The 21,205-nt window shown below is 55.3% G+C and overlaps 7 protein-coding genes across 7 annotated transcripts; 1 reads left to right on the top strand and 6 right to left on the bottom strand.

The window, feature by feature from the left end:
- Positions 1–1,705: 1,705 nt before the first annotated feature.
- Positions 1,706–2,854, bottom strand: B0T26DRAFT_798456 (uncharacterized protein; the record flags this gene model as incomplete). The annotated part of the gene is made up of 4 exons (XM_060446948.1): positions 2,553–2,854; positions 2,489–2,522; positions 2,093–2,435; positions 1,706–1,897 (listed from the first exon to the last, which is right to left on the bottom strand). The coding sequence occupies exons 1-4, from the start codon at positions 2,665–2,667 to the stop codon at positions 1,706–1,708; spliced, it is 684 nt and encodes a 227-aa protein (XP_060303551.1). The 5' UTR covers positions 2,668–2,854.
- Positions 2,855–3,558: 704 nt separating this feature from the next.
- On the bottom strand, positions 3,559–6,461 carry B0T26DRAFT_631455 (uncharacterized protein; the record flags this gene model as incomplete). Its single annotated transcript, XM_060436348.1, has 2 exons — positions 3,559–4,205; positions 4,295–6,461. 2 exons carry the CDS (start codon positions 6,459–6,461, stop codon positions 3,559–3,561), a joined length of 2,814 nt encoding a protein of 937 aa, XP_060303550.1.
- Positions 6,462–7,889: 1,428 nt separating this feature from the next.
- Positions 7,890–9,303, bottom strand: B0T26DRAFT_78526 (peptidase A4 family-domain-containing protein). Its single transcript, XM_060446770.1, has 2 exons — positions 8,724–9,303; positions 7,890–8,659 (listed from the first exon to the last, which is right to left on the bottom strand). The coding sequence occupies exons 1-2, from the start codon at positions 9,123–9,125 to the stop codon at positions 8,222–8,224; spliced, it is 840 nt and encodes a 279-aa protein (XP_060303549.1). The 5' UTR covers positions 9,126–9,303; the 3' UTR covers positions 7,890–8,221.
- A 1,127-nt stretch (positions 9,304–10,430) lies between these two features.
- Positions 10,431–11,426, top strand: B0T26DRAFT_670932 (uncharacterized protein; the record flags this gene model as incomplete). The annotated part of the gene is made up of 1 exon (XM_060439247.1): positions 10,431–11,426. One exon carries the CDS (start codon positions 10,431–10,433, stop codon positions 11,424–11,426), a length of 996 nt encoding a protein of 331 aa, XP_060303548.1.
- A 604-nt stretch (positions 11,427–12,030) lies between these two features.
- Positions 12,031–12,284, bottom strand: B0T26DRAFT_746544 (uncharacterized protein; the record flags this gene model as incomplete). The annotated part of the gene is made up of 2 exons (XM_060444706.1): positions 12,031–12,061; positions 12,118–12,284. 2 exons carry the CDS (start codon positions 12,282–12,284, stop codon positions 12,031–12,033), a joined length of 198 nt encoding a protein of 65 aa, XP_060303547.1.
- A 1,047-nt stretch (positions 12,285–13,331) lies between these two features.
- On the bottom strand, positions 13,332–15,134 carry B0T26DRAFT_607332 (Alpha/Beta hydrolase protein; the record flags this gene model as incomplete). Its single annotated transcript, XM_060435837.1, has 3 exons — positions 13,332–14,263; positions 14,354–14,925; positions 15,028–15,134. Coding segments are annotated over 3 exons (1,611 nt in total), but the record flags the coding sequence as incomplete, so codon positions are not given.
- A 1,180-nt stretch (positions 15,135–16,314) lies between these two features.
- On the bottom strand, positions 16,315–18,931 carry B0T26DRAFT_819936 (uncharacterized protein). Its single transcript, XM_060447396.1, has 4 exons — positions 18,590–18,931; positions 18,212–18,512; positions 17,578–18,119; positions 16,315–17,521 (listed from the first exon to the last, which is right to left on the bottom strand). Exons 1-4 carry the CDS (start codon positions 18,800–18,802, stop codon positions 16,643–16,645), a joined length of 1,935 nt encoding a protein of 644 aa, XP_060303545.1. The 5' UTR covers positions 18,803–18,931; the 3' UTR covers positions 16,315–16,642.
- Between the last annotated feature and the right edge of the window lie 2,274 nt (positions 18,932–21,205).

Here is a 21,205-nt window from a genome sequence, read left to right as displayed (position 1 = left end):
CGTCGGACTACGCTGGGCTTCAAACTTCGTACGACGACAACCAGGGCTCCAGATGCGTTGGACGCGTCCGTACGACTACCAGAGAGCCAAATGCGAAGATCCAGAGATAATTGGCGCGTGGTTTGACCTTTTTCGTAATACAATCGCGAAACATGGGATTGTTGAGTCGGATATCTGGAACTTTGACGAGACTGGGTTTATGATGGGCCAAATTTCGCCGATGCTTGTTATTACTTCGTCTGAAGGCCGTAGGAGGGTTAAGAAGATCCAGCCTGGTAATCGGGAATGGGCTACAGTGATCCAGGCTGTACAGTCGGGTGGTAATAGCATCCCTCCGTACGTGGTGGTTGCAAGCAAAATCCACCTCGAAAGTTGGTATCGCGACAGCCCTTTCCCCCCCGATTGGACCGTTGATCTCTCGGAAACTGGTTGGACGAATAACCAGATTGGTCTTGATTGGATTAAGCACTTCGACCAACACTCTCGCCGTTATACAATAGGTGGAAAACGTCTCCTAATCCTTGATGGGCATGAGAGCCACCACTCGGCCAAATTCGAAAAATACTGCAAAGAAACATTATAACACTTTTTATGCCTCCGCACTCATCTCATCTACTTCAGCCACTTGATATCGGGTGTTTTGGTGTGTTGAAGCGGTTTTATAGCAAGGAAATCGAGAAGCTAATGTGCAACCATATTCACCACATCACCAAGCCCGACTTCTTTCTCGCCTTCTACAACGCATTTCAAGCAACATTCAAACCTGAAAACGTACAAGGAGGTTTCCGAGGGGCAGGCCTTGTCCCATTTGACCCCCGGAGGACTCGTACGACAATTGGGTCTCTAAGACACCACAGAATGCTACTGAGGCCTCTCTACAATCAACATACATCAAGGATCGCATTACCAGGCATCAGAGCAGCTCACCAACCCCAATTCTTGAGGCCCTTGACCAAATTGTAAAGGGTACAACGAAGGTTATACACGAGGTAGTATTGATGAAGGCTCGTATACGAGAGCTTGAGGAGGCAAATACAGCCCTAAGTAAACGCCAGAGGGCTAAAAAAAAGTCGTATCCAAGCAGGAGGGCCATTGACTGTACAAGATGCAAGCGATATTCTAGCTGAAAGGGATGCATACGCCCTACTAGAGGAGGAAAAGCAGTCAGGAGGTGGCCGTACAAGGAGCAATACAGCAGGCTCACGGCACTGTAGCAATTGCGGCAAAACAGGACACAACTCTCGTACGTGCCAGGAGGATGTGAAAATGGATAAGGGATTGGATTCTAAGTAGTTTTAATTGATCATTTTTTTTGTGGTATTAGTGTGTCGTGCGAAAGCTCAATTGGGGTGGGGAGAGTGGCCACTCGCTATACATGGCCACTCGCTATGCAATTACGTTACCATTTTTTCCAAAAGGAGGGGTAGTTTATCGGAAACATCTCACGATCTATAAAATCATCCTTCCAATGGAGCACTAAACTACGGGTATGTTCGAGGTTCGGCTGGCGGAGTATCTCGTCGAGAGATTCGAAGGGGGTATTAAAGGCACCGGCGGCGATGGCTTGGATAGCGATGAGGCTGACAAGACAGACGAACTAGTAGGGAGCGAGGAAAACTTTAAAAGTTACGCTTTAAAGAAAATTAGTATGCTAAAGATATCGAAGAAGTGAGTAATTATACCTTGCTTTTATAGTACCGGTCCCTTACGCTCGGGCATCTGCCATTTGAAGCTTATCGTAGGTTATTGTGATTTCTGCCACTATCGTGTTCTGCGACGGGTTCTCTGGGTCCGGGACGACCAGAAGACGGATATGCTTGTATCGGAACTTCATTAACGAACCCGGCCGGAATCCGAGGCCTGCGGGGACCAGCGTCAAGTAGAGCGCGACACAGAACTCAGGCGGATAAGGTACATCCTCAGCCCGCGTCCATAAGGTATCGAGGAGTATTAAAAAACTTCGGATATTGTCTCGGCCTTCGTGAATGAAAGCTCCGATTCGCGCGTTAAGCCGAATATATCTGCGAGATCCGACCGGATCCACTAAACGTATTAGCACGGGGAGGCCATCTTGAAGTCGGACTCTCCTTACATTACTGATATCAGCTACCGAGCTGTCTCTAGAATCCCCTTTATCCCACCTCAACTTCCACAGCCCACGTATGCTGGGGTCGTCGCGCCTCTTTTCTCTAAGGATCGTGTTGTCCGCCTCTACAACCAAGTTCCTCCAATGCGATATTACGGTCTTCGTCCTGGTAATCGTCTGGATACTCTGGCTTTCGTCGTCCCCATTCTCGAAGGCTGGGCGGGTTTTCTGCGATGACTCAACATAATCTCGAAAGTACGACCTTATGATAGTCTTTTCGCGTTTCTGGTCCTTACAAAGACCCAACCAAATCCGGTAAAAGTTCTCACCCTTATATTTCTCAACGAATCTAATATTTTATCGTTAACGAGAGCAAATAACATAACCCGCGAGATTACTTACAGCCGCATCGTTTGCCATACGCGAAACCGCTCTTCTTGCAGACGAAAACATACTTTCCGCTTACTATCGATATTATCATCTGCGAGTAACTCATCGTCCTCGTCCGCTTTTCGTTGTCGCTCTTTGTGGTCGCGCAACTTGATAGGTTTACTAAGAACAATGACGGGGCGTCGGGACATTTTGGCGCGACGACTCGGTAGGGATGCTTTTTGCGGAATGCACGCGTTGCGAAATGTTTGCGACAGCGAGAGCTGCCAATAGACAGGGAGGCACAGCTCCCCTTAAATAGACTGCGCCGCCGCCGCAACGGTGAAGCTGGCGAAACGGTCATGTTAACAGTGTGCCGCAAATTCAACGGTGTTTTCGTCTCCCCTGCAGACAAACATATTCCTGAATGTTTGTTGGCGTGGTATTTGCGAAGGAAAAGAAAATACCAAACGAACCGGCCAGGAAGGGTCTTTGATAGGTATTTCTACAGAAGGAATAGACCTCTAGGATTCTAAAATATGGACTCAAATAGCTATTTCTTCTTTTAGCGAAAAGCCTTTACGGCGAGTCGTAAGATACTAAGACCATTTAGATCTTGGAAGGTACCACGCCAACAAGGGAGACGCAGCGTTATCGCGGCTGTAGCCGATCGCGTGCTCTCGAGGTGATACGCGTGATGCTCATGTCTGAGAAAAACCTTATGAGCTGGAAAGGAAGAACAGATAGTAACACTTACACTAGGAATCTGTTGATATTTTGATTAATACATGCAACGCCAAGTTTCAACGCCAAGTTAACGCCAAGTTTAACGCCAAGCTCAACGCCCTCCTCTAGTTAAGACCAAATGTCTTTCACTATCCTAAATCAGAGACTCGTCTATCAAATCTCGAACTATCTAAACTAATCCTTGCTATAGGGTCCCTAGAATTACAAAATCTAAGCTGTTAAACAATCATGCGCTATCCCGAATGTCCTGCGTACCACCTTCATGAATTATCAGCCCTCTTCCCTAGTCATGGGCCGTCATAACCATCCCCACTGGTGACCTTGGGTGTGCCCAATCACAGCGCAAGGCTGAATTCTCAAAAACTGAAGAGCCCGCTCCTCCGCTTGCCAAATGGATATATGATCAGAGCGCTGAGAGAAAGCCCGACCGAGATGCCGATGGCTACCTGGATGACGCTGAATAAAACGTTGAACGACGTGCTGTTCAAGTCGGTCGTCTGTGTCGTGGTATACGAGCCGTTGATGACAGTGCCGTTGGCCAGGAGTGTCTCGTTGCGCGTGATCTGGTCCGCGCTCGTCACGCCACTCAAAAGAGAGCCGCCCACGGCCAGGCCCGACGGCACCTGCACAAAGATAGCAGGCAGCATGGCGGCCGCTGCCAATCCGTATCCAACCCTGCGGGCATGCTTCGTGAGAGGCGTGGTGCTGCTGTTGGTCTTCTCGCGACCTATTTCGACGTCTAGATCGTCCGAGTCGACAGTCACCGAGTAGAAGTTAGCGCGCCGCTTCTTCTTCCCAGTGAACAGATGAGCTCGGGGCTCGATATATCGCTCCCAGATGTCCAGCATCTGGTTCTGCACGTAGCGGCCGCACCGGGAGTAAAGGTTCGCCAAGACTCCGATGCAGAGGGCGCCGAGCGAGCTCGAGAGCGTGCTGGTCCCCTTAAAGTACCGTGCCGAAAAGCTGCTGACGCAGTATCCAGCCAAGGAAATAAACACCATAACTGCAGCCGACATTAGTCCTCGTTACAAGGGATAAAACCCTTGACGGCTTGGCATAGAGTTTGGAGGGAAGGGGGGTTGGTCAACGTACCCGGGGTCTGCTTCCACTTGGACTGGTTTATCACGCATAAACACAGCGTGAAGGGCAAGACGAAGAGAAGATAGTAGTTTTGGCCGGGCCTCTGGTAATACCACTCCTCCCTCGTCGAGCAGTGGACATCGCTAACGGCGTTTTCGTCGATATACCCGTATATGACGGACCCAATCGTTATCCCGTAGCCCAGGAAGAGAGAATAGATGAGTGCGTAGACCATGCGCACAGACCCGGATATGATTTGGTGACTTTGGAGTTCCAGACTCGCACAGAGAACGAGGTAACCGGGCAGGATCAGGGCTATTGACGACTGGGCCAGGGCCGAGAAGCAGAAGATGGACCCGCCTTGTATCGAGCCGAAAACCCGCGAGAGGAATGAGGTGAAGACTGCGGCCGTAATCTCGAAGACGTTGGCGTACAGCTCGTTGGCGGGTGCGAGCCGCAGCTGCAGGAATCCAACCATGCAGCCAAGTATGAAGCAGATAGGCATGTCGACGTAGCGGCCCTCGAAGCCGAACGGGGCGACGAATGCGGACGCTAACCCGAAAAGCAGTATTCGGAACCACACCACAAACTTCTGCTGCCTGCCCATGACCTCCTTGAGCTTGGTTGTGGCTTCATCGACGCCCATGAGGTCGTGCACGACCTGTTTGTAGATCTCATGTACGTCACGCAGACGGCCAAGATCGAGGCCCCCCGGGGCGCGCACAATCTTGACCTCCGTGGTGTGCGTGTTGCTGTCGTCGAAAGATATGATCATGGTGCCGGGCAGGTACAAGAACTGGCCCTCGATGCCGAGAACACGAGCCGACATGGTCATATAAGCCTCGAGACGATGGGTTGGGGCGCCATACATCATCAAGGCGTAGCATAGTTTCAGCAGGTACTGATGCCGGCTGATTATTTCGGCTATGTGCTTGGTGATGCGGAATTCTTTGAGGTTCTGTCTTGACTTTGACCGTTTCCTTGTTCGTTCCTTTTCTTGCTTTAACTTGTTAGAGACGGCCCCAGAGATGTCATTGGATGCAGGAGCAGCAAATATGAAGGATGACTCCATCAATCCCGCCAGTGTGCTACCCGAGAAAGACCGTGACCCCAGCCCGGGCCGACCGCGCGGGGTTCCTGGCCTCGAGGTAGGGGGGGTACTAGACGGTGTCCGGTTGGGTGTGCGGTTGGGTGTCCAGCTTGGGGTGCTTGGACCAGTCGGCTCGTTACCTAGCCCGCCGTTCTTCTCGTCTGTGTTGTACAACTTGAGCAAGTTGCCCAGAATGCCGCCCTTGTATGAATGGGGCCGCGGGATATATTCCTGGTCATCGGGGATCGGGGTAGCCGTGCCGGACCGATCGCCAGTACCGGGGACGAATATGGGGCTGGGGGTGAGAGGGGGGTGGGCAAAGGGAGTCACGCGGCGCGTATGAGAGGCCTTATACGAGCGCGTATGAGATCTCACAAGGTCGTTGGCTGCTTCCTGCGGTCGTTTACGCGGCCTGAGACCGGCCGATTCTGCATGGATAGCAAAGTCTTGGCTCTCGGTGCCCGTCACCCGGGACTCGGGCTCCCCAAGCAAGGCGTCAGCATCGAAGGGACCATCATCATCGGACCGAGATGTCCTCCTGGAACCTGGGATCGAAGATGTTCCCACAGCAAACGCAAGCCGGTCGGCACGGTTCTTGGCCTCTACTTCGGACGGATTCGACGCAGAGATTTGGTCTGTTGGACTGTCGACGGCGGCCGGCTTGCGTAGTACGGGACGCGGCTTGCTTGGCGGCACTGGGCTGCCAGAGCGATGAGGGTGCAGAATCCTCTCCAGGGCAGCAGTGATCTCGGCCCGGTTAAAAGACTCGCGCTTTGCGGGGCCTTCCGACTCCAAGGGCGTCGAACCACTAGACCTATCGCGGCCCGGGGACATGGAGAAGTAGTCCAAGCCCTCGAGCTGGCTGTCTCCTGGCGTGACTTGAGGGGGCGCTGATAGGGTATCGCCCGGCTGCGAGTGCGACTCGTTTGCAAAGCCGACTTTCTTCTTTTCCTTGCTCTTTTGGGGTTGACCATCCTCCCCTTGCCGCTGCGGTGGCGCTACATGCTGTTCCTCGTGTTCCTGGAGTTCCTGGAGTTCGTCGCTTCCATTGCCTGCGGGCGAGTAACCGGCTGACGACGGCGACGCCATGGCGGCGAGAAGAGAAAAATTGTAAAAGCAAAGCAAAGCAAAAATAAATAAAATAAAAAAGCTCAAAAACGAGCGTCAGGAGGGTACCGCAGTACCTCTTTCTTCTCAGAAAAGTGTTGCCGATCACGTTGAGTCTGGGATTGCAAGCATGTGGCATGTGTATCGACAGTGGATGTTCGATACGCGGCCGGTCGACCTTCGACAAAGAGGCGCGGGGTAGGACAAAGATGCAGCGATAGCAAAGGGGATTTGGTAGGGCGAAGTGGTTTTGTCCAGCCTGAGTTGAGAGGTGTGGACCCTGACAGCCGGTTAACAAAAATGGGGGGCGATTCTCGACGTCCTGACGAGGCCATCTCTCCACTTTGCCATGGATATAAGCGGGCGGGCGCCGGAGTCGCAGGATTCTCTCTGGATGCCAAAGTGCACGCTCGGCGGAGACGGCGAAAGGGGGGCAGGAGGGACCTGCCTGCACCAAACCTGGGGGACATGGATGCGACGAGAAGAATGCGTCAATAGTGGAGCAAGAAAAGCTTCAAGCTGTCTTGCAGCGAGGAAGGCGCCTTCCATTACGAGCTTTTCGGCTTCCTCCAATGTTCAGCACTTTGCACTTGCCGTGCTGCGGGAAGAGGGAAATTTTGAGTTTGCGGAATCCGACCTTTTAGCTTTTCTGGCCCGTCCATTGCGTCCAGCAGCCTGGGTTAGGGCAGCAATACTCCCTCTCACCGCCGCAAAAACATGCCAGCGCTTGGCCAGCTTGTCAATTGCGCCAGTCACGCTGCCCGCCATGTTCTCGGGCAGCGAAGTGATCGACAGAGTTAGCCGCCACCACGGTGGGCCGTCAAGATTCGATTTTGCGGTATGTGTGGATCTTGACTGCAGGCCAGGGCAGCAGAAAGCTAAGTGACTCCGTACCTACGTCATAACTTTCAGGCCCAGGAAATAACTGGCTCTAGCGAAAAAAAAAAAAAAAAAAAAAGGATACCCACCGCAATGGGCTTCCAACAAGTTCGTATCTCGATGACTTTGTTGCTCACGAATACCAGCCGCTGCTAGCCACTAGTAGCAGCTGCCGAGTCGCCGGGTCTACGGGCGAATAGCCATGTCCAACACCCTGGCTGGACCCGATTGACTCGGCAGGTGGGGATCAGGAACAATGGGAACCCGGTTGGTGCCGGGCTCGACTTTTGCCAAAACGCGCGTAGTGGCGATCCGGGCAGCAGACATGCTGGTGCGACAATCACACCATCAGACGATAAGGTGATGGACGTCCATTTGCTTGGGATGTGCATGTCGTTTCAATGAATCGAGTCTGTTTTCCAGGTTCTATCGACGTGCGCTGCAGATGCGGCTGAAGTTCGGGGCTGCCAGGCACCAAAACATGCCCCGCCCCACCTGCCTCTCCTAGCCCAGCACTCCTATCGTCCTCGTACTAGAAGGCCCAGGCCTCTCGAAAACGCAATATGGCCTAATTGAGTGTGCCACTCAAATTGAGAGCAGGTTCCAGTCCCTCAACCCAATTCGTACCTATTTTTCCGAAAAATCTCCAAGTCGATGCGATCGGAACAGCACAACTTCCACGCATCCGTTGCAATATTGTAACATTAAGTGCAGGTTTCTCTGAACACGCCATTTATTTTGTTTCAGCTATTCTCCGCCCTGCGCCTCCACCATACGCACAATCGATAGACGACGCGCTTCACAGGATCCATGGGCGACGCCAGACCTCCCCTATTAAAGCACAGCAGGACGACAAATGCAATCTAGGGAGATGACACGACAAAGGTCGAATCGTCGTACTTCGACGACGCGCATGCTATGGCGCCATCGACGTCTTGAAGCTGTACCATGGCGGCTCCGTTGATGCCGATCCGTCTCCCCCTACTCGTCACGGCAGCCGTCTCCTCGAACCAGACGTCGGAGAACTTGGCCAGGGCCACTTGGCCCTTCGCATCGTAGAAGTCCTCGACTATCCACTCGGCATCCTGGCCACACAACCTGGGCCCGTTCGAGATGGTGAGGACCATCACGTATCCTCTCTGCGCGTTGGTGATGACCACTTTGCCTGATGTCGGCGAGCTCGTCGTGATGTTGACCGAAATCCAGTCGCCGGCTTTGACCGGGAGACCATTGATGGTGTAGGCCGAGTCGGGGTACCATTCCCACCATGCCGAAGCACTTTGACCGCCGTTCGAGTTGACCTGCAGACAGAATATGAGCCCCTGACTCGATCGATCACTGAGACGCCGAGGGTTTGCATCATACAATGGTAGTCACGCCCGCCTGCAGCAAGGCTTGTTTGCAGCTTGCACCATCGATGCCTACCCACGCAGCGGCGAACTGTGGAGCCAGCACGTTCGATCGCAACGTCAAACTCGGCGCCGTGAAGTATCCAAAGACGTTGGTGATCGGATCGGACAGAGTCGAGTGCTGCGACGCACCACACCAGTTTCCGCTATAGCTGACACTGTCCCGCTCTGCCCTGGGGTGCAGACGTAGCGGGGGGCCCTGATCGTGGTGTTGCCGGGGCGGGATTGGCACGAATTCGACATCGGACATGTCAACATCTTCTCCTCTTTGCTGAGCTGTTGCAGAAAAGCTCAGCTCTCCGGCAGACGTCCAAGTCATCAAGGAAGTGACGAGAAACGAGCGGACAAGTGACCACATGCTTGTGGGAGATCTGACAATTCAGGCCTTGGGGTCTCGTCATCAGGGAGGTCGCAGAACATCAAGAGCCTGGGCAAGGCAAAGCCCCTCTGCCAATATCTAGAATTCGGGATTGCTCTCGTTTTGTACCTCTACAAACCGTGGAAGGAGGGGCTCTAGACCGGGATGCTACCGAACGCGAGCGCGGAGATGACAGGTTCCCCGGGTTCCTCGTCGACGTTTTGCCCGGACCTGCTGTCTCGTTCTCTGCAAAGCCTTCCACGATGTCACCAGGCCTGCCCACCAGCAGCGAGTTGTACGTGTACGGTCCAATTTCAGAACCTCCAGCTCTCGACCCATGGTTCTAGGCCAACAAACTTAGCGGAAGCAGGCTCGCGACGACAATATCCAGTTAGAGAGAGCATCTGCCCAGAAACGCTCCCCGCCAACTTTCCAGCGTGGAGGGGCAAGTGCACCAGGGTTGCATTCTGGAAATTTAGCGATCTCGGCAGCATCGATGAGGTCGCGATCTCGACAGGGGTTGGTTCGTAAAATAACCAACAACCGCGGCGAGAGCGGGCCAGTAGGGCCCGCGACACCTGATGTGGAATAACCCCTTATAACACATTCGATATGTCCCGAGTCGATGCTGCACAGCCAGCTTGCCCCATCCAGAAGCGGCAGCATTTCCGTGGTACCATTCGTGATTCGTCCTTGCGTTGTCGAAATTGACCAAAGCTCTGACACACTGACACATCAACTGGAAGACGGTCCCCCGGGTAAAGGGCCAGGTGGAGAGACCCCTGTCTGACGGAACCTGTCCGTCAGGCCCAGTCTTTAGCGGTGCATGAAATCTTGGCACGCTTACCCTTCAAACAAGGAGTATGGAGTTCAAGACTATCATCCAGTACAGGACATATTTATGGCTTCTGGGTTTGCTTCGTTGTCCAATACCTGGGCAGCAGCGAACCGGCAGGCAGTGAACCCAGACACGTCTTCAACCAACATCGTGATTGATACCGTTGCTTACAAACCTCGCAGGGCCTAAACGCGGGGCTGCACGCAGTGGCCTTGGGCGCTGCATCCTACGAGGTAGGCAGGGATAGACACGTGTTTGCGGCGTCAATACACACCCCGAGAGCCCGAAGGCTGAGGTATAACATAGCACGAGCTCGAAGCCAGATGGTTTCATTCGAAAGCCTCTTTACATGTTGATTTCTTCCCCGAAGTTTCTCCTTCCCCGAAGTTGTTTGCCCAACCATAAGAAACTGGGTTGGCCAGCATCCATCCCCCCGACTACGCCAGCATCCATCCCCCGACTACGCAATGGTTGCTCTCACAGAAGTAAAAGCCTCCAACGCGCTCATCAACGACGCCACGGCCCCGCGCGTCGCCGTATTTGTCAGTGGCACGGCTGGCATCGGGAAGCTCACGCTCAAGGCCCTCGTCGAGACGGGCGCCAGCACGCGAATCTACCTCGTCGGCCGAAAGAGCGCCGAGGAGCGCACGCGCGCGTTCATCGACGAGCTGCACGCCATCAATGCCCGAGCCGAAGTTATCTGGACCGAAGCCGAAGTGTCGCTGCTGGCCGAGACCAAGAGGGTGTGCGGGCTCATCAAGAGCAAGGAGCCGCGCGTGGACCTCCTTTTCCTCACCACGGGCTACGCGCCGTTTGGTAAGCGCACCGAGACGGCTGAAGGCGTCGAGGTCGCTCAGAGCCTCGAGTACTACACGCGTGTCCTCTTCATCCAGCACCTCCTCCCTGTGTTGCGCCAGGCCGAGGCCCCCCGCGTCATCAGCGTCCTGGCCGGCGGCATGGAGTCGACGTGGGTCGACCTCGACGACATCGACCTCAAGCGGCCCGGAAACTTTTGGGGCGGCAAGGCGCAGCTCCAGTACGGGACGATGAACTCGGTGGGGCTGGACAAGCTGGCCCAGCTGAATTCCGACGTGACCTTTATCCATTCCTCCCCCGGCTGGGTCAGCACGGGGAACGTGCTGAGGGGCCGGGATGCGGGTTCGATCACGGACTGGCTCATGTGGCTCGTGCTCGAGCCGCTCGTCCGGCTATTCTCCATGACCGACGACGCGTCGGCACAGCGGAACCTGTTCCAGTGCACCAGTGCCTCCTTTGGCGGCCGCGGCGTGCCGTGGACCGGCAAGCCGGGCGTCAACACGCGCGGCAATAAGGCCGCCGGGGTGTTTCTCGCCAAGTACACGTGCGACAGCGTCGAGAACGCAAAGACTATGGCCGCTCTCCGGGAGAAGGCACAGCAGAAGATTTGGGACCACACCCAGGAAATGCTCCGGCCATATCTGTGAGCGGGCATGATTACGACTTACGTGATTCAGGTTCAGGGTGTCTAACCGCCTACGTCTCTGCTAGCCTTCATGATATCTGTGAGGAAGCATCTAAAGATACGTGCGTTGAGGGTTTTAAGTGCCCTAGGAGGCTCAGGTTATAATCAAGTGCGGAGGGCCATAGTCTCTTTTGACGTTTTCTTTTGTTTTCTGTAGATTGCACTTTTATCCTATCTGCGCTAGATTTGGAGACAAAGACTGCAGAGCAGGATATTGTTTTGGCTACGGGCTCTCAAAGAAGCCTCTCCAGTCATTCGTCTTAGCTAACACTAAGCATAGCGGTACCGGCCGGAAACGGGATCGCCCTGCTGCCCTGTGCCATTGATTGCGAGGACAGAGGCACGACTCACTATATCAAATCCCTTTGGCGTGCCGAATGCAGGATGTTTGGAACTCAACTTGATCAAATCTGCAATATCAACCAATTATTCTTTGTTTGGTCGAAATCATTATGGGACGGTAATCGTCTCTATTGACGTGAGGAGCTGAGACGCAGAAAACTTGGGCCGTTTAATGTGCCCCTGATTTTGAACATTTACACAAGACCTACCTATGTACCTAAACCCTACCGGCATACGCTGCCAGACGACAGCTCTCTGCTTCGCGGGAAGCATTCTATTCAAGCACAAGTTGGGAATCAATGTTGAATTACAGAACAGAGCCGCCAAAGCACAGCGCCGCCAGCACCGCCGCCGCTGTAATAGCCGTTGAAGCCGTGGCGAACGGCTCTTCTTCTGCTAGCACGACGGCTGCGCGGTGTAGGGCCATTAGCCTTAGCCCGAAGAGGGCGAGGGCGCGGACGTTGTGCCGCTGCCTCATCGTGTAGGCGGAGGGCTGCTTTGAGGTGGAATCGCGTGGCGTCGGTGATGTGCTCGTGAAAAGATCCAGCGGGTGCCAAACTGTCCAAGAGATATGCAACAAGTCTTGGTATATAAAAGACCAAGAGCCTGGGAGAAAATACGACTACGCGAGCCAGTCACGAGAGAGCCCACGGCTCGCCACCAACACGTCGTCGCATCGCGGCTCAGAGATTAAATCGTGAAATGCAACGTCGAGCTCAAGGGAGTTGTAGCTAGTCTCTTAGCGTCGACACGCATAGCTATTCGTCTGCCAGATCAAACCCGTCCGGTGGGCTCCGGCTAATAGCCATGCGTGAGCTGGCATCGATTCCCGGGCTAGGAGCGATTAGGCAGGTATAGAGACGGGGAGGGAGAACAAAGTTGATGTTGCAGGCACGCTTCTGGCCAAGTTATTTTCACTAAAGGGGTAAATCTTGGGATTGCCATCCGGGCTTGACAACTCGTAGGATATGTCTTGAAAGACAGCTGGTTTAAACAAGAAAAGATGGTGAAAAAAAAGGCTCGGGCACTCGAGAGAGGCAGTGCATCAAAGACTTGGAACTATTCGTGACGAGACGGAACCGCGGTTAGAGAAAACCGAGAAGGGACAAGGAGACATAGACACTGATAACATCGTAGCGAACCAAGAAGAAGGGGTATAGTCATATCCAACTGCTGCAACTACTGATCTGGAGGTAAGAGATATGACCCGCAATCATGATGTCTACACAGCAGCCGAAACACCGGAGGTGGAGAAGGAGAAGAAATAAAAGACGAGAAAAAGGGTCAAAAATAAACAAACGCACAGGCTGCGATGCAATGCAACGCCGGTGATGCAAAGCAACGGAATGAAAGCAAAGGAATGACTGCCCTCCCGCAGACCAGAGTAGGTAGGTAGTCAGCCAGGCCGCAACCGCAGCGGCCAGCCGGCGTCGCGCGAGAGCCTGTGGACGGCAGCGGCGATCCGCTCCTCGCCGCCGCGGGCGCTTTCGCCAAGGCAGCCCGGCGAAGCAGCACCAGCACCACCATCGGCAAAGGCAGCCTCGAAGGGCACGGCGTCAGGCTCGCAGAGCGTGTCGGGCGGCGGCAGGGCGCCATGCTGGAAGTAGTCGCGGATATATGTCGCGGTGCAGGTGGACGGAGCGGCGAGGCTGGTGTGGCCGAACGAGTTCTGCACGAGCACGACAGACCCCGGGAACGCGGCCGAGTTGTTCCTGGCGCTGACGAGCGGCGTGACGTTGTCGGCCACGTTGGCGACGAACAGGATCGGCACCGTTGCGTTATTGATGACGGTCCCGGCGGCGAAGCGCCACTTGGGCCGCACGGCGCGGCCGACGCACGCAAGCCGGAACGCGATCTGCACGGATCCGGCGGCGGCACTCATGCGCTGCAGGCGGGCCGCGTACCGCGCCAGCTCGGCGGCCGTCTCGTTGAGCATGGCGCCCGACGCGTCCGAGCACATGACGGCCGCGAACACGTCGTCGGTGCCCTCGACGTCAGGCCCCGACACGGGCGTCGTCGGCGGCACCGCCTCGGCGCGGCACATGCCCGACGGACTGCCACTGTCGTCGCCGCTGGCCGACGTGTACTCGTAAAACGGCCCGCCGTCGCCGCGCTCGAGCGCTGCCAGCACCTCGGCGACGCGTCGGAACCGGCGGATCGGCTGGTACAGCGCCGTCGAGATCATGCGCTTGACCCTGGAGTACGTCACCAGCTCGGGCATCTCGGGGCCACCCGTGTCGTGCTGCGAAGAGGGCGCGATGAGGACAGGCGCGGTGCGCAGCACGTCCAGGAGCCCGTCGAGCCGCGCGCGGATCTGCTGCGGCGTGGCCGCGTGGAACGCACAGCGTGCCGGCCCGGCCTGGTGGCAGAAGTCGTAGAAGGCGTCCATAACTTTGTCGGTGTCGTGCAGGAAGTTGATGTACCCTCCGTGGTACCACTCCGTGTAGTCGACGTTGCCTGTGGTTCAAAGATGCGTCAGACAGTGTCCCTGGGACCGCGGCAAGCTGGCTGGCTGGCTGGCTGGCTGGCTGGCTGGGTGCAACCTACCGTCGTTGACCATGCGCTCGACACGGTCCGGGTACATGGCGGCGAAGGTGCCGCCGAGCACGGTGCCGTAGCTGAAGCCCCAGTACTTGAGCCGGTGCTGGCCCATGCGCTGGAGGATCTCGAGCATGTCGCGCGCGTGGTACGCCGTGCTGCTGTGGCGGAGGACGGAGCGGTCCTGCTGGTCGTCGACGGCGAGCAGGTGGTTGCGCTCGCAGGCGCGCGAGAAGGCGCCGGCCCGGGCGAAGGCGTCGTACAGCACGCCCGGGTGCGCGTCAACAACGCCGACGTCTTGCAGCTCCCAAAACAGCCGGGCCTGCGGCGACGGCCAGCACTGGATGCGCGGGACCGACGCGCCGACGCCGCGCGGGTCGAAGCTGACTATGTCGTGGTTGTCGCCGACGATGGCTTGTAGGTCTCGGCCGTGGTGGCGCAGCGACCAGATGCCGGACCCGCCTGGGCCGCCGGGGTTGAAGAAGACAGGGCCGCGGTAGCTGTCGCTGCTGTTGCTGTTGCTGTTGCTGTTGCTGTTGCTGTTGCTGTTGCTGTTGCTGTTGCTGTTGCTGTTGCTGTTGCTGTTGCCGTTGCTGTTGCTGTTACCATCGCCATTCGTGCTTTGTCTCCTTGCCGCAGCGCGGAGGCGCGCGACAGCTAGTACGACGCGCAGGTCGTCCGACGGGTCCAGCCAGTCCATGGGCACGTCGAGCCGTGCGCAGTCATAGCCGTCTTCGTAGCAAGGGTGCCACTCGACGGTCCGGCTGGGCGCTATGTCGAGCCACTTGAACCCGTCCCCTGTGTGGGCGACACGGCCGGACACGTCAGCAGGTGCAGCAGAGAACCATGTTCGGAATGGCCACGGCAACAGACACCAGCTGTTGACGTTGCTGCTGCTGCCCGCCTCCGGCCAGCATCCCCGACGAGCCAGCAGAGCCAGCACACAGAAGACCGTCACGAGAGCGCTAGCCCGCCGGACAGCTCCCCCCCAAAACAGCGGCCGTAGGAATCGCCATTCCCGTCTAGTCCGCCTTGGCAGCGGGAATGGCCATGCCCCGGGAAAAGGGTCTGCCAGCGGCACCCCGGGCAGGTCAGGTCGGAGCTTTGGGTCCATTATGCGGTCCGAGCCGACGTCCTGCTGTTTGAGTTGCCAGCGGCGCGCCACCCACCTACGTAAGGTACCCGAAAGAGTCATATATCGCGCGCGGGAAATCGGTAGGAGGAAAGGGCTTTTCCCCGCCGCTTTGGCTGGGCTGGGCTGGGCGCGGCCAAGTCCAGGCCAAGCGCACAAGAAACATCAAGCGGCACTTCAGCGCGCTGCCCTAAAAAGGGGAAGGATGCCCACGCTGCAGCACCAGCGCCAGCGCCAGCGCCAGCGCCAGCGCTAGCGGGAGTGGCAGATATCTCTTATCGCTCTTGGAGATGCCGATAAGGCGCGCTATCTCTCTTGCACTGCATGCTTCAGTGCATCAAGGTTCGACATTAGCACTAGAGAAACAAGCTCTTCATTTTTTGCTAAGATCTTGGTTGTCACGCTGTAAAGTGCGCGATGACCCTTTACACTCTCTCTGATGCTTGCGCTTTCTTGTGTTACGAGCAAAAAGGGGGTGGCGTCAACCGTCAACAGCAGTCCAACTACGATTTTACGGCCGGCGAGCCTCGACCGTAGATATATATATAGTTTCCGGTTTCGCGCTCGAACCCGTAAGTAAATATTAAACGTTCGGAAATTTAAATTTTAATAGCTACTCGAATGCGATCCGTGACATAAAACGTGTTCACAACCTGACGGTAAGTAGGGCGGGGAAATAAGGAGCAATTACGCCTCAAAGACTCCTACCGCGCCTTATAAACGTCTTAAAGAATTCTGCACGCCTCATTCACTTTATAGTAGGTGTCGTCGTTTTATAAAGATGCACGAGTTGGAAAGATCAAGTCCCAGGAAAGATCAAGTCCCAGGGGTAGCGCAAGAGAGGTCAAAATCACGGTTGGATTTCTAGGTTCACGCCGCTATGGAGAACTTCTGCAGAGCAACAACGAATACCAACCTGATTGGCACGTCTCCGCAGCACGCTGCAAGCCCTCTCCAACACGCCAGGGTAAAACTACCGCTAATCCGGGATCATGTGGCTGGCCATAAACACCGGATCCAATGTCCATAAGTGACAGCCACCCCTCGCATCCTTTTCCCGCCCGAAACCCCAACGCCAAAAGCCAAGCCAAGCCAAGACAAACCAAAACCCGAACTCCTCAAAAGTTGTTCGCGAAGTGTGCAGCCACCTCCTCAAGCCAGCGGTTCTAACTCTGTGCCTCCTCGTTGGCGGCTCCATTTTCCTTCTTGTCGGTCACTGGCTCATCCGGCTTGGTTGGCTCCTCCTCCTCCTCGGTCTTGACCACACTATCCGTTGGTGCGGCGGCAGTCGCGGGAGACGATGGCCCCGGGGCAGGCTCGACCGTCGCCGACACATTGCGTGGCGACCCAGCAGGCGCCGCGCCATCCGGTTTAGGGCTCACAGCGGCCTCCTTGTCGGTTTCGGCGGCCTTTTTGTTGGCTTCGTCGGCCTCTTTCTTTTCAGACGATGCCTCTTTGTTCTCAGTCTCGGCCATGTCGACATCTCCATCGGCGTCGGCCTTTACTGGCTCGGCCTCGGCCTGAACGGTGGAGGCCTCCTCCGCAGCCGTCTCGGCCTCAGCGGCTTGCTCCTCTGTCTCGTCAACCATGGTCTCGTCATTATCGACAGCTGTGTCGATGGGAGCGGCCGCAGGCGTAGCCACGCCGCTGTCGATCTCCATGCCGTCGTCCACGGCGTTGGGGTTCTGGAAGTCCATAATCCCCGGACGCCGGCCGTTCGGTCGGAATATGCCATTCGCCTGCGCCATCTCGTCGTCGTCGTCGTCCTCAAACTCGTCTTGTCGCTCGACGTTCTTCTCCCACTGCCGCTGCGACACACGAGTGTCCTTGTTCTCGTCCTCGTCCAGGTCGTCTAGCTCGTCCTCCTGTTCGTCCGACATTCCGAAACCTGTGCGTGGAACGTCGGTCATCTGCACCGAGGGGACAGGAATCGTCTTCTTTAGGTTTTCGATCACCGAGACTTTGATCTTCTCGAGGTACTCGTAGCTGTTGGCGTTTTCCATATTGGAAGACCGGACGTCGAGCTCGTAGTCGGGACCATAGTACTGGTTGCCGTTAGACAAGATATGCACAAGGTGGAAGGGAACAGAAGCGAGCTTACGTCGTAGTACTCGTTGTACGGTAAAACTGGGTGCATCTCGACACCCACCAGCCGGCCCGTCTCGTAGGCCCAGGTGCGCGCGACGTTGCGCATCGTGTAGCCACCACCACCCAGCACCAACGTTGGTAGGTTGAAGCTCCTGACAAAGTTGACGCAGTTGGCATGGCCACGCATGCTCAGGTTGAAGCATCCAAGGCGATCACCCGAAAGGCTGTCTCCGCCGCACTGGAGGACGACGGCCTCGGGCTGGTAGTATTTCATGACAGCGTCGATGACGGGCTCGAAGATGGTCTCGTACGCGATGTCGTCGATGCCGTCGCGGAGCGGAAAGTTGACCGCGTAGTTCTTCCCCGTGCCGATGCCGATATCCCTAAGTTCGCCAGTGCCGGGAAAGTACTCGCCGTACTTGTGGAACGAGACCGTCATGACGCGGTCAGTCGTGTAGAACGCCTCTTCGACGCCGTCGCCGTGGTGGACGTCGATATCGATGTAAAGGACTCGCTTCTTGAAGCGCAAGAGCTCGAGAATGGCGAGGACAATATCTGTCGGCCGGAGATGTCAACCGAGCCCGGCGCGCGGCTCCCCCCCGTGGCCGCAAGGCCGGGAGGGGCACGATCGGGAGGGGCACGCTCACCATTGACGTAGCAGAAGCCACTAGCCTCGCTCTTTTTGGCGTGATGTAACCCGCCCGCCCAGTTGATGGCAATGTCGCACTTTTCGCGGTTCAGGCGAGCGGCGCCTTCCATGCTGCCGCCGGCGCTGATGCCGCAGAACTCGAACAGGCCATCAAAGACGGGGCAATCGTCGCCGACATTGTATTTTCCCTGCTCTCTCATAAAGCTGTCCATGTTGTCCGGGGTGACCTTCTGCAGGAATTCGATGTACTCGTCGGTATGGAACTGCGTCATCTCCGCCATCACGGCCGGCTTCGCGCGCTGCGGGAGGATGTTGTCAGAATGCGATTCTCGCTGCTTCACGGCGGGGGAAGCGGGGTCATGCGCCTGCCACGTACGTAGATCTCGAGAAACTTATACACGTTGTAGTTCATAACTAAACTGTGTGCAAGCCGAATCCGATGCGGCTTCATAGGGTGGCCCGTAACGTACGCGTAGTTGCCAATATCAGAGTCGTAAAAGTAAGCTACGCGCTTCTTGTCGTTGTTGACGACCGAGTAGAGCGGGTCGGAGCGCTGGACTCCAGCCGGATCTGTCATATTTGCGGGCATGTTGCTGAGCAGGCCCCGAGAACGAAGTTCTCAACCTCGTTGTGCGCGCCGCGTTCGAGGGAGGATTGGAGGGAATGGCGGCGGTGGGAACAAAATCGCGGAGGCGAAGAGCTCAAGTAATGAGACAGGACGCCCGTTGCAGCCCGCAAGCTTCGAATTAGTGTGGCCTGCAAGCTGGAAAAGGTATGGCGCTAACCATGTTAGGCAGAGCCCTCCTGCATGTAGTCTGATTTTGCCAAGATCTGATTGGCTCGCTTAGCTCTTATCCTTCCATCTTATCGGGGAAAGGATCCCTAGAGTACGTGCGGAAACATTGGAACCTGGACGCGGGTTAGGTGAAAGATGCTCCGAGGAGATCTATCAACAATTTTAATTTCTAGATTAGGCGTTATTGTTTTGCAAACATGGCTAGAAAGTCGAAGGCCTTATCGTACGTATTCAACGCCTGTGGTAAACCATGAATGCTTTAGACTTTACCTAAGTTATGCGCACATGTATCCGTATGTACGGATTACAAGTCCCATGTACGGATTACAAGTCCCAATCGCCCATCCCACCAACACACTAGCGCACAGCATTTCCAAGTCCTTGTGAAAGGCCCACGGAATACTTCGTAATCGCGTTACTGCCAAGCTTTTCTAGCTAATGGTTATGGTGCAGTTCTTTTGGCGCCAGCAACCATCTATGGTCTTCTGATTCAGTCGACGGTAATCGGCGGACTTCTTGCACGGCTTGCCGTGCAAGAGTAGAAGTTTTTGCCCTGCACCTGCGCCGCGCCCCGCCGCGCCCCGCCGCGCCACCCAAACTGTAGTCTAAACTTACGTAATCACAGTTGCTGCAGGCTGGGCTCCCACTAGACGCACGGGTCCGTGCGCTTACGTAAGTGTAAAAGTCGCTGACATAATTCTAAAAATGCATCTAACGCGGCCCATTTTTGCGCTACCTTTTCCCTCACCACAGCCAACGTGTCGCCAACACTGCAACCAGCTAGCCATTCAATCAATCCTTACAACATCTGAATAACGCTTCGGGCATACCCGAGAGGTCGGTATATGACCAATTTCACCGCACGCCGTACACTAGCTTGGCCGCTTAGCCCGTGTTGCCTGTGTTGCGTCGACGACCTCGAATTCACTGGGCTCCCGCTTCGTACTTGACGCTGGGAGCCTACTTATCGTAGCTTTTGGCTCTATACGATGGGGCTCTAAAAGCTGAAGTGGAGCCCCATCACGTATTAAGCGCCAGTGCGAATGGAAGTCTTCAAGAAGAAGAGGCTCTTGACGTCCAGTAGGTAAATGAACACATGGAAGCCCGTAGATACGTGTAAAAGTACCTGTACAGGTAGGTGGCGGAGGAGGGTCTTCCCACTGTAGTTGCCGCTGCTTCCCGACCTTCAGTAGTGCTTCGTATCAGACCCAGCCCTGTACAGCCTTATATAGAGCTTTGTCGAGCTCAAGGGGTATACGGATCTGTTGTTTGGCTTGGTTGGACCGAAATTCAGAGAGTTGGTTGATCAATGCAAGCCGAATTGCCTTCTATACTTCAAAAAGGTCAAATATTGACCTCTGGAGGTACGACTTAAGAAGCGCATGGATCCCTTCAACACGAGACGTAGCCGTATTTCCAAAAATGAGCTTGTTGGTCAACCCACGCAGAGACAAGCTTCTCTTTAAACGGTAGAAGCCATGTCTCCTTAATATAGCCAACTTGTGCAAGGTTCGTTAAGCCTTACTTATTTTCGAACTCCTTCAAACGCTCCTCGTAGATCTCTTCAGTTGGCGAGTTAAGAATAGAGAACCAAAAACCGTAAAACTCCTTCCACTTCTCAGCTTCTGGAAATACTGGTTGGCACCGCGCAAGAACTGCCTTATTTGCATGCCAGGTACAGAGAGATGTTGTCGACGGAAAGAGAGTTGAAGCTGCGTTAATAACTGCCTGGCACCGGTCTGTCAAAATGGCTAATGGGAAAACTCCACCACACTGCTCGTATAAGGTCTTCAACCGCTCAAGGGCCCCTATATAGTCTTCTTCAGTCTCGCCGCTTAAAAATGCAAAGGCAATACAAAAGGAGCGTCCAGTTGCATCAACGCCAATCATATCAAGAAGTGGCATGCCGTATTTATTTGTTTTGCATGTACAGTCGAGAAGGAGGACTTCAGGATACGCTCGAAGGTAGACAAGAGAGTCGGGATGTGCGAAAAGAACTGCCGTTACATGCCTATCTGGCCCATATTGTACACAGCTCCAGAAGCCTTCTTCCTCGAGCTGATTTGCAAGTGCGTGGATTGGACTCTGGCCTTGACAAGAGTCCCGGCGGACTTCAGCGATACGGTTGTAGATGTCTTGACGTGTTGCTAAAGAACCGCTTTGCCGTACAACTGTCTGGATCTCCTTTGGCGCAAG

This window comes from Lasiosphaeria miniovina, assembly GCF_030549165.1.
Source record: "Lasiosphaeria miniovina strain SMH2392-1A chromosome Unknown B0T26scaffold_1, whole genome shotgun sequence".
NCBI lineage: Eukaryota > Fungi > Ascomycota > Sordariomycetes > Sordariales > Lasiosphaeriaceae > Lasiosphaeria > Lasiosphaeria miniovina.
Note: the sequence above shows the minus strand (reverse complement) of the source record. Positions and strands in the feature narration are given on the sequence as shown.